The sequence below is a fragment of the Triticum urartu genome, chromosome 7A, assembly GCF_056163025.1.
Source record: "Triticum urartu cultivar PI428250 chromosome 7A, HENAU_Tu73, whole genome shotgun sequence".
In the NCBI taxonomy this organism is placed as follows: Eukaryota; Viridiplantae; Streptophyta; class Magnoliopsida; order Poales; family Poaceae; genus Triticum; species Triticum urartu.
Window position 1 is genome coordinate 614455685 of NC_141879.1, and position 17261 is coordinate 614472945.

Sequence of the window (17261 nt, forward strand, 5' to 3'; positions counted from 1 at the left end):
GCGGTGGAGATCATCCTAACATTCTCCCCCTTGATCTCAACTTTTACTTTTGACCTTATACTTTTACTTTACTCATTTCATAACAGATCAATACATAGAACATGTTTCATCGTCACAGCTCAATTGCCGATAGAATCAGACAGCCATAACGTACCTCTCTGTTTTGAAACAAATTCTTTAACCTTGGGCCCTTTTATTGTCCGGAAATTTTAGACTATACCATAAAACCCATGTCGACTGTGTGTTCTCCGAACACACTGGGCGGTAAGCCTTTAATAAGAAGATCTGCAAACACTTGTCTGTTGCTTTTATGCTCCAAGTATTTCAACATAATTCCGGACTTTCTCCTTAACAACGTACAACTTTGTGTCAATGTGTTTGGCACCACACTTGACTCGTTGTCATAGGAGTGAATTACTTAACATGGTTATCGCTCTTGTCAACCATTATCAACTCCGGGTACAAGTCTCTTTAACCATTTTGCCTGTCCCTCAGCCTCATATCAAGCTATAAAATATCTTTGCATCACATTGATGATAATTGTTTCATTCTTTGGAGCTTTTCCACGCAAAAACCTCCAAGTATGAAAGTTAGCGACAATTGTGGATTTCGCTATACATTTCACAAGTCATGTCTTTGTACTCACAATCTTTTGAGAGCACTTATTTCTTTCAGCTTGAGGTCGATATCTTTGACTCCATTCCAGTGATCTATATATGGACTGGACATTGCCAAAACAACCCGGATATGTGAACTGTGTCAGGGTAATGTATTGAGCTTCCAACAACTGAAGCATATGGTACCATATCCGTTTTTCAATCTTTTCTCATCAACTCTTGGAACACCATAGTTTCCAGTTCCATTACCCTTGACTATAAGAACAGGCGTATGTTTTCTCGCATGCATACTTTAGAGACCTTTCTTAGCATGTCCATTCGACATCCCTAATACCCCCTTTTATTCTTTTCTTCGTGAATCTCGCTACTTATAACGAGAGACACTCTACCGAGAACATTCTTTTAACTTTGAGGACAAGAACTTATTTTCTCCTCCTGCAGTAGGTTGACATCACCATTAGCAAGTAGGATGTCATCCACATGCACAGGATTAGGAAATGAATTTCTCATTCTATAACTTTGCACGAATACAATTGTCCTATCATTTTCTTTGACCCAAAACAACATTTTGATTGCTTTAGTCCATAAAGGACTTCTTCAGGTAGTATCCCTTGTGTTCTTTACTTTCATCTGATGTAACTCAGATCATAATATCTTTCATCTGATGTAACTCAGATCATGATGTGCTACCAACACTCATGGTAATCTATTCAGTGCAAAACACGCAAATGTGGCAAGAACTTTTTTGCCACAATTTCGAAAACCATTGATAACTCTTGTGAATTGAGGAAACTTCGATTATCTACTTCATTCATCAGATTACTTCATACGAAATGAAGTTATCTCTTCATACAAAATGAAGTTATCTTTTAACTAGTATGGGAGTACTTTTTCCTCATTTCATTTCAGAAACTCAACAGAGTTCTTTGTCATTAGTACTTTCCCAAGTCTCACTTGCATATAATTCTTATCTTTAGGTTCATCTGTAACTTTTAATCTCTTTGGATTTATTGAGTGCTTAATGACCATTACACATAAGGTGTACGGTCGAAACTAGGAAAGCACAATAGCTACTCCATACTTTTCTCCTAGAGTGAGACACATTAAGCACATGAGTCATCATATCTTTCTCCTGTCATACAGGATAAGTTCTTTGCCAGAATTTCTCCTGACATATAGGATTTTTGACATAATACTATGTCAACTTTACCCAGTTACGCAGGTATTTTCCCAGACTTTCCCCGCCATGCGGGTTTTACCATAATCCTCTTTCCTGCTATGCAGGTAATTCCTTGTAAGGAACATGAATGCCAGAATTGGCTCTTTTGACCGCATATGCAATCATCAAATTCAGTAATAAATTCGAACGTTCTTTGAAACACATGCTTAATTCGACGTTGGTCAAATTAAACACACATGTTGCTTGTTTCATCTCAAATCATGTTGACTGAAAAATCTTCTTCATATAGAATACATGAAAGACATTCGTCAACCAAGACTCTCAATGATCTATCTGTTTTCTTCTCTTGGACTAATATCCAAGAATTCTTTTCTTTTGAAGCCATTCTTTAGAGAGAACATACTCCCTCACGTTATGACCTTTCTTGGTCATCTTTCGGTCACAAGTACCCAACCATTCGATTTCATGAATGAAAGCATGGAAAACTTTTAGTCTGAGAAAACTTAGCCAATAATCAACAATAATGAGCATAAAAATAACCCTACGTTGGTCTGGTTAAAAAATATGCACAATAAACTTTTGCAAAACTTCCTTTTTATACTCCAAATCATCGTTCTGGTAGAATTAGAATAAAACTCATTCTTCTACATTAATTCCATATCACCGTTGGGCGGAAATGGAAATAATGCATAAAACTCATGAACAATGTGATGATAGTATTTCTATTAAATAACTTTGCTCAGAAATAATAATAATCATCAACTTTATTGCAGCGGAAAACTAGCAATATACATTTCTCAGTTTTTTATCAAATTCTCTGAAAAAAGGTCACTTTGATACAAAATTTATCAGAGATTTGAACTTTTAACTATAAGACTCATTGAATTATAATATTGTCATCATCAACGTTGGTCAGTAAATAACAATACCATAATTAAACTTTAATCAAATATATTTGTACTTCATAGCAGAAGCTATCTGAATCGGATTTCACCCATAAGTGAAAAAACTTCTCTCAAAAAACTGTTCATCCAATTAAATTTTCCCGTTGGTTCCAATTTAATTGAAGGATAATATTTTTCTTTCTTTGTAAAAGAGTACTATTAATTATTTACGCAGTGGAAAAACATGAATAAAAAATTCATGAACTTTTTACTGTTTACATAAACTTTTCTTTGACTAAATAAAAAATTCATGAACTTTATTATTTTCTTTATAAATTCATGAACATTTATTTTTATGAAATTTTCATGTTTTCATTTTCAGAAACTTTTTCTGTTTACTTTTATATTTTCTAAAACAAAATTTTCGTTGGAAAAAAATTGCATAGAAAAACTATTTGAAATCTGCCCAAAAAACTGGACAAGTAACAAAAAAACAAAATGAAAACAGCAACAGCCGGCCTCGACTCGGCCTGGGCCGCCCGCGGTTGCGGCCTCGCCCTCGCTCGCGCGGCAGCGCCCACACTGCTGCGGCCTCAGCCTCTTTCGGCCCAAAAAGCCCGCAACAAGCTAGGGTTTTAATCCCGGGCGTTGATTTTAATTGGACGGTTGCCCGCTCTTTTCTCTCGAACAAAACTAGTAGACCGTGCGAGACCCTGATCCAGTTCCTCTCCTCGCCTCTCGTCGCGGTCTCACTGACGGCGCAGAGAAGGGCTTCGCCCCGGCCGCCAGCGACGACAACGGATGCCACCGCGCCGCGCGAGCCTCTCCTTCCTCTCTCGCTCCCGCGGCGGCGGAGCTGCTACAGCGGTCCAGGCGAGCCGGCGACGGCGTCGGCCGTCACAGCGCCGCACGCCATCTCTTCTTTCCTTTCCCCTTCCCCTCTGTCCTATCCTCCAACGACAGAGAGAAAAAATGACGCGGCGGAGCGGTCCTCTGCACCACGTCGCGCGCTCGCTGTTGCTCTCCTCGCCGGAGACAGCAGGAAGAGAGGGGTTCGCCCCGGCCGCCGGCGACGGTGTCGCGCCACCGTGCTGCACGGGGCTCTCTGCCCGCTCTGCCTCCTCCCCCATTTTCTTTCCATCTTTCAAGCCCCCATCCACCAAAACCAGTGGCAGATCGAGATGCAGCGGCGCCCCCCGCCCCCCTTGCCGGCGCGCGCGAGCTCCCGAAAGAGAGCGCGCCGCCGTCAAGCGGCTCGGTGGCGGCGCCCTTTGCCCCTCTCGGGGTGGTGTTCTTCTTCCCGGATCCTCAGCATGCCGATGCGATTCGGGATCGAGAGGAACGGCGCGGTCATAACGGCGGCGCGACATTTCCGGCAAGCGCGAGGCTCTCGCCAGTGATTTCTTTTGCCCTTTTCTTTAGGGTTCTCAGGGAGGGGGTTGAGTTCTTTGATTTGTACCAGAATCCTAAACCGAAAACATTGCTGATACCATTGATAGACTTTGTGGATCGGTCAGGCTTGGATTCCGGCAACAGTGATAGGTATTACCTTTCCTTGTGGCTCGAGGAGCTCCGGTTGCCGGCTATGGCACCGGTGCCGGTGTGATGGCAGAGAGTGGTGGTGGCTGTGCTTTCCATCAGCACTGCACTAACCCTAGATCGGTAGGGATGTAGGTGGGGTGTACGGCCCTGTGATGAACGTTGTAATGCGAGCTGCCAGCCCCCATCTCTTTATATAATGCAGGTGACAGGGGCCTGTCACCCATAGTGGGTTGAGCGCTCCCGATCAGGGCGCGGATCTAAAGGCCTGGTGGGCCATTGGATCCACGCGGTGGAGATCATCCTAACAAAAATTGCTACCCTGAACGAATCAGTCTAGCCTCATGACCCAGACCATGGCTTTGGCAGCCTTGGGCTTGGCTACACCCTTCATTGAAACGGTGACGAAATGTGATCGTGTAACGCCCCACGGCCGACACTATGTGGACTAGCACCTCTGCTAGCATCCGCATAATATCGATCCTACGTGCCCACTAAAAAGAACATATACATTGTTGAAAAACGTAGTACAAAATAAATATATCAACGTAACACATGCACGCGAGCATCAACCTAACGAGCCCGTCCATCCATCCATTAATCCATTAACATTTTGTTGAATGCCAATAAATATCTTAAATGATACAAACAAATATTTCTATTGAAAATTTATGATTAAAAGAAGAAAGCACAACAGAAGCAGACAACAACAACAACTTCGCGAACCGATTTATGGTTGCATGGTTAGAGAGACTGTGGTATCCCCAGCCTATCAAGGTTCAAATCCTGGTGCTTACATTTATTCCTGTGTTTATTTCAGGATTTCCGGCGATACGCATTCAGTGGGAGGAGATGTTCTCGTCGATGATGAGGTGCCTACGATGAGTTTGTAAATCTTAAGATGATATGTTGGCTCAGTCTTTCAAGGTGCTCATATGGGTAGAGTGTGCGTGTGTGCGTTCATAGGGGTGAGTGTATGCGTGTGTATATGAGCGCTTGCGTCTGTACTGTGTTCAAAAAACAACAAAGACTTTGATGTAATGAGTAGTGACACATATTACCCCGTTCAGTGGAACTTCTATCAAAATATCATATTTTGGAGACTTTTAACACGGTTTTATCCTAGCTTTGCATTTTGCTTGTTTATGTTAGATGGCATGTTGTGTCAATGATTCGTAAAAATGTGTGTAAAAATTAGAGGGCGTCATTGACGATTATGTCCAGATTTCTCTTGTCCATCTGTCCTATTCTTTGTCATCGTCCAGTTATTGTTGGACCCCAGGTGTCACCTCACACATTGCCTGATGGACACGCATCAGAAAAAGAGGGGCCAAAGCTTATAAAAAAGGATATTCTAACCGAATTTCCACTTGACGGGTAATTAATGTCACAAATGCATATCTAGGGAGTAAAATGTGGAATTCACTAAAAAACACAAAGGCTACAATCATGTCACATAGCCATATTTCTCTATTCTTCTTTTGTAAAATCGCACATTTGGATGGATGGGATGGGATGGCATGCCATGTGCCACCGTCTGAATCCGCCGTCCACCTCACGGGTCAGCATGTCCTCCGTCCTGCAGCTGGCAGCGTCACCTTCTGTTTGCAAGGAAAAAAAGTTGCAGTCTTTTCGCAGTGAAAATCGCGCACGCGGCGCCGTGTGTCCCGGCGGCCACCTCGGGCGCACGAACGGTGAGGGGCGCCACCACCCCTCCCTCCCGTCCCTTCCTTCCACCTACCACCACCACCCCGCCCGCGCGCGCGCGCGCCCTTCCGGCACCAGCACAGCACAGGCAATGGGGGCAAAACCCGAGGCCCGGTCGTGAATAACCACCGTGGGGCGTGCCACCCCGCGCGCGAGCCTCTCTCCCACCACCACCACCACCACCATCCCGCCCGCGTCTCCCTCCCCTCCACACCCACCCCCGCCCCGCGTCTCTCTCGCCCGGAGCGGCAGGCAGGAGGCGGAGAGGACGACCGCCGCCCACCCACCACCCGCGCCGCGGCCGGCGTCCACCGCGTCCCCCACGTCCGCCGTCGCCGCCGCAGCCCGATCCGACCGACCGACAGGCCGGTTTGGCCCCTCGTAGTAATGTACGCGACTCCCTTCCTATCGCCGTGTGCTTCCTCATTGAACGCCGCTTACGATTTCGCTTTGCCGATCGTCTTCGGCAAAGCTCCCAAAACGATTCCATTCACCAATATACTAGATTTGGCATTGTTGTACTAGAGGATGGGTATCTGGTCGATCGATCGCGTTGCAGCTCGATTTTGATTTTGGTTCGCCCATCGTTATCAGCAAAGCTCCCAAATGACGCGTTTCACTATTTGGGGGTTGACCAAAATGTAGCCTTATTTGGTAGGGTTGGGGGCGAACCAGCAGCTCGCTTGCCATGAAATCTATTTGTTGGCTGACCGATCCTGGCAAGTTAGACAGAGCAGCCTTGGGTGTTTGCATTGATGACATCGCTAGAAATTTGAATCATGATGTGTTTGTAAATGTGCGTTGTAGTGACACTAATTAACATGTGCATTATCAATTCTGCCTGCAGTAGTAGAGGATGGGTGTGATATCGCGGAAGGTCCTGCCGGCGTGCGGGGCCCTGTGCTACTTCTGCCCCGGGCTCAGGGCACGGTCCAGGCAACCCGTTAAGCGGTACAAGAAGATCCTTGCTGAAATCTTCCCCAGAACACAGGTTGGGCCATCTCCGTCTTTCATGTTATCAATTAGCCGATGTTCCGGATCAATGTAAAAATCATCTTGTGCTTTTGCCATGTAGGACGAAGAACCAAATGAGAGAAGGATCGGGAAGCTGTGCGAGTACGCCGCCAAGAACCCTCTTCGAGTGCCCAAGGTTCCCCCTCTTCTCTTCAGAACCTGAAATGTTTACTCGATTGTTTTGGTAACTTGCGTGCATTCTAATGTGTGTTCATATTTGAGCAGATCACAGTTTACCTGGAGCAAAGGATTTACAAGGAATTAAGAGCCGAGCAGTATGGTTTTGCAAAAGTGGTGATGCTGATATACCGCAGACTGCTGGTTTCTTGCAAAGAACAAATGTCAGTCTTACTTTCCAACTATCTTTTTGCTCATGTCACTGGATTCCATAAGATTATTTGCAGCAATGAGCACCATCCTGGTGACATTTATTAGATGTGAATACAGTTTAATATTATATCTGAATGGCTAATATGAAGGTGATTTGCTCGATGCAGGCCACTGCTTGCGAGTAGCTTACTAAGCATTGTACACACACTTTTGGATCAAAAGAGGCAGGATGACATGCGCATAATAGCTTGTGAAACCTTGTTTGATTTTGCTGTCAATCAGGTATGCCCGTTGGCCTAATCCTCAGTGGATGGCATTATTCGATACCTAAAATGTCATAACGCCTATTTTGTGTTTACATTCTTGTGTATTCCAGGTGGATGGTACATATCAGTTCAATCTAGAAGGGCTGGTTCCAAGACTTTGTGAACTAGCTCAAGAAGCAGGAGAGGATGAGAGAGCAACTTCTCTGCGTGCTGCAGGCCTGCAAGCTCTTTCAGCTATGGTACGCTCTATCACAACTCAATATCAAACAAGTACTACATCTTAACATTGATTGCTAAAAATGGTGAAGAAGTGAATGGGACAATTTCAAGTGTAGGAGACTGTCATTGCCAAAAGAGGTTTAAAATAACACATCTGACACGCATATTTTATATTAGAATTTGGTGCATTCCTTATCATGTGATGAATGAAATATCATAAGCAATAAATATTACTTCCTCCGTTCACTATTATAAGACCTTTTGGATATTTTAATATGGACTACATACGGATTGAAATGAGTGAACAAACACACTAAACGCATATATATCCATCCGATTCAGAAAATAGTTAGAACATATTATAATAGTGAATGGAGGGAGTAAATGCTAACTAAATATCTTTCAAGCTACTTGATATCCATTTACTGTTTCCCAACTGAAATTCTAGATAGATCCATACATTCTCACAACTTATTTCTACAGCCAAGGATGCTCACTCCAATTGTATCCATATTATCCTCTATTGCTCTAATTTATTTTCTAGGTCTTCTATTTGTGCTCCAGTGTAGTCATAGGACTCACATGAATGATGTAAAATGGAAGTGTCATTCATTTATTATGCACTAACTACTTTCCTCAAGCTTATACACTAACTACTCTGAACATCTGGATCTTGCAAACCAAATATTATTGGTACTAATAATATTCTTCTTGTGTTAAACAGATCTGGTTCATGGGAGAGCTTTCTCATATCTCGTCAGAGTTTGATAATGTAAGTAATATCTGCACAGTACTTTTCTTTCTGTATCTTTCTTTTTCATATTTACTACATAAAAAATGCTTCATTCCTGGCCTATCTAAATCCTAACCCAGCTAGCATACGTTTTCTCCCATCTATTTACACTTATTTAAGTGAAATGACCATGAACTGCCTCTCTTAAGAGGTTGTCATATAATTGTTAAGTTTTAATTCTAGCATCGTTGAAATATCAAGACCACTTCTAGAGAAGAGATATGTAACTTGCTAATGCATGGGAGTTTTCTTATTGGTATTTATTTTGGTTAGTATCAGGTTTTCAACTCCTTGCACAAGTAGACCGTATTTCCAATTGTTCCATCATAGTTTTTCTTTTTATATATTCATTTCCAGGTTGTTGAAGTTGTATTGGAAAACTACAAACCTCAGAGGGCCCAGATTGATGACCAAGTGACCAAAGTTCCAGACAATGAATTTGCACAAGAAGTCCCAAAAACAGAGGACAATGCCTCCCCCTTTGTCATTATCGAGATCTCCACCTGGGAGAGCATAGTTAATGCTAAGGGAGGAGTTAACCTGCCTACGTAATATAATCGTATTCCTACTCTGTCTGTTTGATATTTTTCTTATTCTGTAGTTGGCTTCTCAACAGACTCCTGTGCTGCAGGGAAGAAGCTAAGGATCCTAAGCTCTGGTCCAGAATCTGTGTGCACAATATGGCCAAGTTTGCTAGGGAGGCAACAACATTCCGTCGTATCTTAGAGTGTGTGTTCCGGTGCTTTGGTAGCAGTAGTTCCTGGTCACCAGATAATGGACTTGCTCTGTGTGTATTGTTAGACATGCAACTGTTAGTGGAACACTCAGGTACTTCATTTGCATTCTATGAGAATATAGAAGTATGTCGTATTAAAGCAACCCAGTTTCTTATTTTGTTTAAATGACTTACACAGGGCTAAACATGCACTTACTGCTGGCTCTACTGATAAAGCATATTGAAAACAAAGCAATGGTGAAGCAACCAGACATGCAGCTTAGCATCGTAGAAGTGGCAGCTATCCTTGCAGAGCAATCCAATGCTCAGGCTTCAGTAGCAACTATAGGTGCCATAAGTGATCTAGTCAGGCATTTAAAGAGAACATTCCATATTACTCTTGGTAGCAAAGATGCGGAGCTAGTAAAAAGGAACGAAAAATTCCGAAAGGCCATAGATGAATGCCTAGTAGAACTGGCAAAGAAGGTATGTTTTCTTTTCTGTCCATCTGAAATTTTATGCTTTATCTGCTTGTTCCTTCTGTAAATACAATATTTTAACTGATGCCCTCCAGAAGTCTTAGCTGTGCAATTATATAGTTATCTTCAAGTGAAGATCTCTCCAAAATGCATGGACAGATCATTAAGATTATTTTGTTGATCAGGTATCTGATGCTGGGCCAGTTCTTGATATGATGGCGGTGATGCTAGAGAACATTTCAAGCACTCCTGTTGTGGCCAGATCAACCGCGGCTGCTGTTTATCGCACAGCTCAAATAATTGCGTCTGTGCCAAATATTCAATATCAGAATAAGGTATAATCTTGAAGCAAAAAAAAAGTGAAGTGTTTAAATTCATATCAGGCAGCAATACCATTTTCTGCTTTGGAAATTTATCTTCTTTATATGCTGTCAGGTGTTCCCAGAAGCCCTATTTCATCAGTTACTCTTAACAATGATCCACCCTGATCATGAAGCTCGTGTGGCTGCACACCGCATATTTGCTATTGTCTTGGTCCCCTCTTCCGTTTCCCCTATACTTCAAGCAAGTGCTACAAGCCAGGCTAGGTCACGTGACATGCAGAGAACACTCTCTAGGGCTGTCTCCGTGTTTTCATCTTCAGCTGCTATCTTTGACAAGTTGAAAAAGGATAAGCACTCTGACAATTCACAAGGAGAAAGCAAGAGTAATTCACATGGCGTTGGTGAAGAGACTGGAAGTGCTAATCGGCAAAAGCTACCTGTGTCTCAAAGCCGCCGCAGTAGCATGAGAATGCCTAACTTTTCCATGAAAAAAGGTCCATCAATGGCTTTGAGAGCTCCTTCATCTGTTAAAGCTCCCTCCATCGTTCTTAGAGGTCCTTCAATGGCTCTGAGAGCACCTTCTATGTCTGTGAAGGAAGACAAAAAATCCTCAAGCAAGTCAGATGATGAAATGGTACCTCCATAAATAATCTTTCTTCAATTCAGGATTATTAACTAAAAAGTCAATGACCTTTGAGTAAAATATTTATTACCATGAATAATCATTTCTGCAATATATTGAATGCGTTCAGGATACACTTTTGCTGAAGTTGAGTAGTCGTCAGATCACCCTTTTGCTGACATCCATTTGGGCTCAAGCAGTGTCTCCTGAGAACACTCCTGCAAACTATGAAGCCATTGCTCATACCTACAGCTTGCTTTTGCTGTTTTCTGGATGCAAGGTAACCTACTCTTCCAATCAAATTCTTTTCTTTTCTTCATCATTCTTGGCATGATTATGTGCTTGTAAAACAGACACTAGATATTTAATGCAAAACCTTAATCTCATGCTAACCAAGGATCCACTTTGCGGAACTAAATGTTCCACTTTGCGGATGAGTATCAACACTGGAGAGCAAAGTGTTATACAGTTTCAGGCAGTTGACACCCGAAAGAGCAAAGTGTTTTATTTCTATTTCTTCTAATGAATTAACATCTATTCGTGCTTCAGCTCAAAACCAGAATGATATCTCTATCATGAATTCATGATATCCTCTTTTCTGATGGTTTTCCTTCCTTTGCTCTTCCAGGCATCCATTTTTGAGGCTCTTACTCAGAGCTTTCAGGTTGCATTTGCTTTGAGGCACTATTCACTAACTGAAGCAGGTAACACAGTCTAATCGACTATAAGCATTATTAGCTGTAAATATAAATGCAGTGTTCCGCGTAACCTATTTTTTATGTAGAAAATATATAATCTAAAACTTATGTTGTTCATGAATCATGATGCTGTAATAATTGTTCAACAATATAATATGACGTTCTAATAATAACCTTACACTAGAATTCAGTTTTGACTATTTTGCATCTATCTGAGTTTTCTGTTTGTTAACCTTGTAGAATTACCACCATCTCGACGCCGCTCCTTGTTTACTCTGGCTACAGCCATGACAATTTTCTCTTCAAGAGCTTTCAATGTGGCACCTCTTATTCCAATCTGTAAACAGATGATTAATGACAAAACGGTATGTGATAAAAGATCTCCCTTGTTTGGTTTCTGGTATATATTTTTTGATTATGGTAGTGTAATCTCCAAAACAAGACATGATCCTGCGAAATGATATGCTTAGATATTTTAAGTGGGATGAAGACATTAGCCCATTCTTGTTACTTTCCAGAATTTCTTGTTTTTCCCAAATGTTCATGTTCATATCACAAGTCCATGGCCTTTACTGAAAATTTTGTTTACCACACAATCACCTGAATTGTCACATTAAACATGTATAAGTATAATAATGATAATCACTTGTATACCTTCCTTTATTGTTTTCTTGCCATCAACAATGTACTGTGGTTTTTAGAAATCATTTGGTAAATACAGTGAAATTCACAGGCCATGGTCATCCTCATTTATTTGTCCACCATGCTTATGTTACGATTCCTAATTTGTGTAACACATACTAGATGGATTACAGTTGCATCTCTGTTTATTCCGGAGATTAACCAATTAGACTTGTTCACTGTGTTGCCATTGAACATATTTTCATTACATCTTCACTTCATGTTGACATAGACCTTATATCTTGCGTTTGTTGGTGTTTTACCTAGGGCGATCCATTCCTCCATATAGTGGATGATAGTAAACTTCAGGCTGTGAAAGATTCCCCTGATAACCCATCGAAAATATACGGATCACCAGAGGACAATGCTAGCGCGTTGAAGGCCCTTGAAGCAATAGAAGTATCAGAAAATCAATCTCGAGAGTGCATCGTCTCTACAATCATGAACAATATAGCAAATATTATTGATGTAATGTTCACCTTCTCACTTGGTATTGGGTTCATCGTTTGAACCAATTTCCATGCAGCTGTTTTTTGACTTTTCTGTTTCTACAGGCAGAGTTGCACAGTGTGAGAAGCCAACTGCTAAGTGACTTTGCTCCCGATGACATGTGCCCAATGAGCAATCAGTTCTTTGAAGAATCTGCTGAGCATTCAGTATCAGGATCTCATGAGAATGGCCACCATGAAGAGGTATATGTGTCCCCCACATATATATTTGCCTGCAGCTTTTACTTCTGAAACCACCATAATTTTTGACCACTGTATTCTTCGACTACTTTTGTTGCTAATTGAGTGTGTTCAATAGGCTATGCTGATTGACCTGGGAAATGAGAACGATATCTTTGGGGAAGCTTCAGGAAGTACAGCAACTTCTGCAACATCTGTACCTACTGCAGATCTTATGAGTATTGATCAGCTTCTCGAAACAGTATGTCCTTGTCAGAATCCCATGCTTTTCTTTGGGTACTGTCATGATAAGATAACCTGGCATGAGTTGATTACCGGTTCTGTCAGCAACTATCTGTCCTCCAGTAGCATATCTAGGGAGATTATCTCTAGAAAAGTAGCACATCCAGGCAGAAGACAGTCGAGGTTTATCAGGATTGAAATTGCACAATCTGAACAGAATGACCGCTTCATTAACTTACATTTGTCATCATTTTGCCATTTCATAGGTCGGCGCAGACCCTGCACATCATACGGAAAAATCTTTCGTGTCAGCAGACATGCCATACATGGAAATGACGAGCCAATGCGAAGCCCTGACGATGGGGAAACAGCAGAAGATGTCTACCTTCATGAGCTTCCAGACGAACATGCAAGCAGCTCCCCTGCCAAGCCACCAGCCCAACCAGATGGAGATGGCTCTTTTCCATGATCCGCCGTTGCCTCAGGTAGCATACTTTCCACTCTGCAGACCATTCTTCGGTCTCTCTCAACGCATCTGAGAGAAGCAGATTAGCAGTGCATTTTAGCAAGACGCTGAAACCAACGAGGCTTTGTCTAAGCAGGCCGGGGCGCAGAGCACCAACCCGTTCGCTGACGACAACTTCAAGGCTTACCCTGAGTACACGAACACCAGCAACCCGCAGCCGGCAGACGATCCCTTCCAGCAACATTTCCTGAAGCTGCCGGCGTCAAGCCCCTACGACCACTTCCTCAGGGCTGCTGGCTGCTGAGGTGAATGAGTTTCTGCCCGGAGCAGCAGCAGCAGCAGCAAGTCTGTCGTGTCACGTCTCGACGCATGGTACCGAAACAGGTACGTAGTTCGCACGGATCAGGATCTCAGGTTGCTCACCAGAAATGTGGCAATGCCCATGAATGGTTTTTGCCGGAAAAAGGCTGTAATATATCCGCGCGCGCACGCACGCGCTGTTAGAGGGTCGACCGGATTCAGCACCCATTCTTTCCATTCTTTGTGTATAATAGTGGTATATAGGTTGGTTGCTGTGTTGTATATTATCTCCATCTCGGCGACGCGTAGAGAGGGATTGGGGGGGGGGGGGGGGGGGGGGGGGGAGCAGTGCCTTCTGCCCCAGAATTGTGTGCATCCATGTAACATAACATGCTGCCTCAATGGCAGCAGATTGCAGGAATATATGATGAAAATGGTGTGTATAATATGTGTAAAAAGAAGTACTCCCCCATCTACCAGAACATGCATCTGAATGATTGCCATTGTTGAGATCGAATCAGGCAGGTGCCATGGTCTGAATTTGGCCTGACACCTGAATCGAAAGGTTTCCTTCTTTCCATTTTGTACCGTATTTAGCTATTGCATAAATTCATCGCAATTGTGGCCTATGCACTTTATGCGAAGGTTGCGAGTGTGGAGGATGGTGAAGGAGTGGCTCGGCTTAAATTAGGGGCATTGCCAATAGATCGATGGCGAATGAGCGTACTGTCAAGAATTGGTGGACCAACATGTCGAAGATCACCGGAATGCCATGACCACCCTCATCGTGCTTATCTTTTGGGTCATCTGGAATAGGAGGAACACTGACATCTTCCAAAAGAAATTAACGCCACCATTCTACATTCTAAAGCTTATAAAGGATGAGACTAAGCTTTGGGTCACTGCAGGAGCTAGGCACTTGAGCGCTATCATGCCGCGAAAGTAATTGGTTGACATATTTTTTGTTTACGGGTTAGATGTTGTGCCGCTTCTAGCTCTTGCCGCGTTTTTCCACTCTCATTTTATTTTGTAAACGTTGGAAGTTGGCAGTTGTGTCCATGGATTCGGATGCGAATATGTGTTCCTAATATTCTCTGGGAACTGGGCAGCATCTTTTGACCAAATCATGCAGCAGGCAGTGACTCATCTGATTAATTAAGCTAGCCGTGGACCGTTACAGTCTCCAGGCCAGTGTTCATCTGTCTCCAATCTACAGTACGATTTCGTTGTCACAGGTCATGCACCGCGTCCATCGTGGAGAGACGCAACCGGTTTAATTTTTGACCCGAGTGACAAAACATTATTCTTCTGCTCTCTTTTTGAGATTGTATGTACTCCGTCCGATCTCTTGCAGTAAAGCCGATTTGACTCGAGCAACACCTTTGCAGTAAAGGCTTAGCGTGGCCAGCTTTTGATGGATTAATTTGACCATGGAAAAGGAAAACGCTCCTCACGATTTCCGCCTTGTCATATTTTACTGGTGCTATATATCGATCTGCGAATATCCTTTTCGCTATTCGTCACCCTGGGTGAGGAATAATTATTCTTATCCCCCCTCTATTTTATCATCAATGCATTGTAATTTTACGTTCCGTAAGTTTTGTCTTATTTCCGACGTAAAAACAGACCGTAAGAAAATATATAATCGCCGTAAAAAATATTTTATATTATGTAAAATTACAAACGTAAAAACATAGTCTAAAATACACATAAACTGCAAATTTTTTTGTCTTATGACCTATATTTTTATTTTCTTATGTCAAATTTTACGTAGTAAATCAATAGAAATGTAACTATTTGAATTCCAAACAGAATTTAATTATGAAATGATCGTAAGATTACCTCGGATGAAAAATAACTTATTATGCTCCCTGGATGAAATGATCGTAATATATAATGTTACTATTCATCATCCAGGGAGCATAATAAGTTATTTTTCATCCAGGTAATCTTACGATCACTTCCTAAATAAATACGTTTACAATATAAAAAGTTATTTTTCTTACGTTCTCTTTTTATGTATGAAATAAGACAAAATTTCCGAAACGCAAAAATACGATGCATTAATGTCAAAATAGAAAGGGGGTGAAGAATAGCTATTCCTCATCCAGGGTGGCGAATAATATATATATATATATATCTCGATATGTGAATATGCCCACTCGCTGGCCGGCCACTGGAGGTCTGGAACGTGGCTGCCTTATATACCTCAGCCGGCATCATCATGAGAAAAAGAAAAATAAGAGATCACGTCTCGTGATAGGATATCATGTTGTTTTTCTTCTGAGAGATTCAAGAGAGTAGTAGTTAATTTGGTTTAGTTCGGTATAATTATCATGTTGTACGGGGGAGCTAGCGGGCAGTTGAGATGGCCGTTTTCTTGTGATCATGCACACGGAAGGAAACGCGTACGCGCGTCACAACTCTCAACGGGGAAATTAATAAGGTACAGGAGCATGATATCTGTACCCGATTGCCGAGAAAATTCGTGTCGACAGAAATAAGCTCACCGATCGTTCTCAGCTTAGACTGGGATTTCCTCTTAAGCTGCTTCACTTCGTGGTCAGTGAAAGTTACTAGCTAATTCTACTTGATCGCCATATTTTTCCTTCCAGAAAAGCAATCAGGTCTGCAAGTGTGGTGAGCAACTTTAAAACAAAGCAATGTCTAAATTATCTGTACAGACATCCTGAAAAATAAGTGTAGAAAATAAAGGATATCACAGAAAAAAAAAAAGGATACAACGAGATCCTTAGGAAGCCGGCCGTCTTCTTCCTTCCTAACGGGCCAATTACTGTTGCTTACCGTGGACACGAAGTCATCATCGCCACACGGTCTTATCAAACCAGCTCCCCTACAGGAGAAGCGGTCACAGTCGAAAGAGTCATAGATCCAAGAGTTAAACCTCCATAATTTCTCACGGGCCTCATGTCGGCACCGTAAGCCGCACCGATGCGACGAAGATGAGGCCAAAGAACCAAACTGCAAATAAAAGTCGTTGTCGTTGCCACGCTGACAAACCCTAACCTCACCGGCTAGAAAGGCTAATAAAAATTAATGTCATCAACCCCGCAAAAATATAATCAATGCCATTCAATCATGGCCACCGCCGCTAATAACACCCTCAAAACGGAAAGACTTGGGGAAACCTTATTCGCCACGCGGGAGTCGCTGCCATCACCCACAAGGCGATGATATGAAACCCTAACCTATCTAGGCACCTAGGTTCCCAAACCCTCACACTAGTAGAGAAGTGGGCTAAGGTGGGAAAAACCCACAGGCTCGATGCTGGCAGTGGACAGCGGGGAATAATGGCTCACCCTTATCCTCGTAGAGGTGTTGGGAAAGGGAAGAAAACTTTGTTTTTCAATGACCATATGTTCATCTCACATAAGGAAAAAACATCGTGTCTTCCTTAATTATGTTGGATCGATAGAGCGCCCTTGCACTTGTTTTAAAATTGGTTAGGAACTAATAGCCTATATGGTATGAGTTGTAGAAAGTGTTTCTAAAAGAC

The 17261-nt window shown here is 42.5% G+C and overlaps 1 protein-coding gene across 3 annotated transcripts; it reads left to right on the top strand.

Annotated features, from left to right (window-relative positions):
- Positions 1 to 5796: 5796 nt before the first annotated feature.
- LOC125530142 (protein SEMI-ROLLED LEAF 2) lies at positions 5797 to 13981 on the top strand. Of its 3 annotated transcripts, none has more exons than XM_087532678.1 (20): positions 5797 to 5914; positions 6775 to 6918; positions 7003 to 7077; positions 7167 to 7282; positions 7439 to 7553; positions 7648 to 7776; positions 8481 to 8528; positions 8907 to 9097; positions 9181 to 9377; positions 9464 to 9750; positions 9929 to 10078; positions 10179 to 10700; positions 10819 to 10968; positions 11317 to 11392; positions 11627 to 11751; positions 12335 to 12535; positions 12622 to 12759; positions 12875 to 12997; positions 13245 to 13463; positions 13578 to 13981. In XM_087532678.1, the coding sequence occupies exons 2-20, from the start codon at positions 6784 to 6786 to the stop codon at positions 13746 to 13748; spliced, it is 3168 nt and encodes a 1055-aa protein (XP_087388804.1). In that variant the 5' UTR covers positions 5797 to 5914; positions 6775 to 6783; the 3' UTR covers positions 13749 to 13981. The 3 variants fall into 3 exon arrangements, with proteins under 3 accessions (XP_087388804.1, XP_048550496.1, XP_048550497.1); XM_048694539.2 differs by lacking the exon at positions 5797 to 5914 and adding an exon at positions 5963 to 6316; XM_048694540.2 differs by lacking the exon at positions 5797 to 5914 and adding an exon at positions 5965 to 6316 and having other exon boundaries at positions 13581 to 13981.
- Positions 13982 to 17261: the final 3280 nt, after the last annotated feature.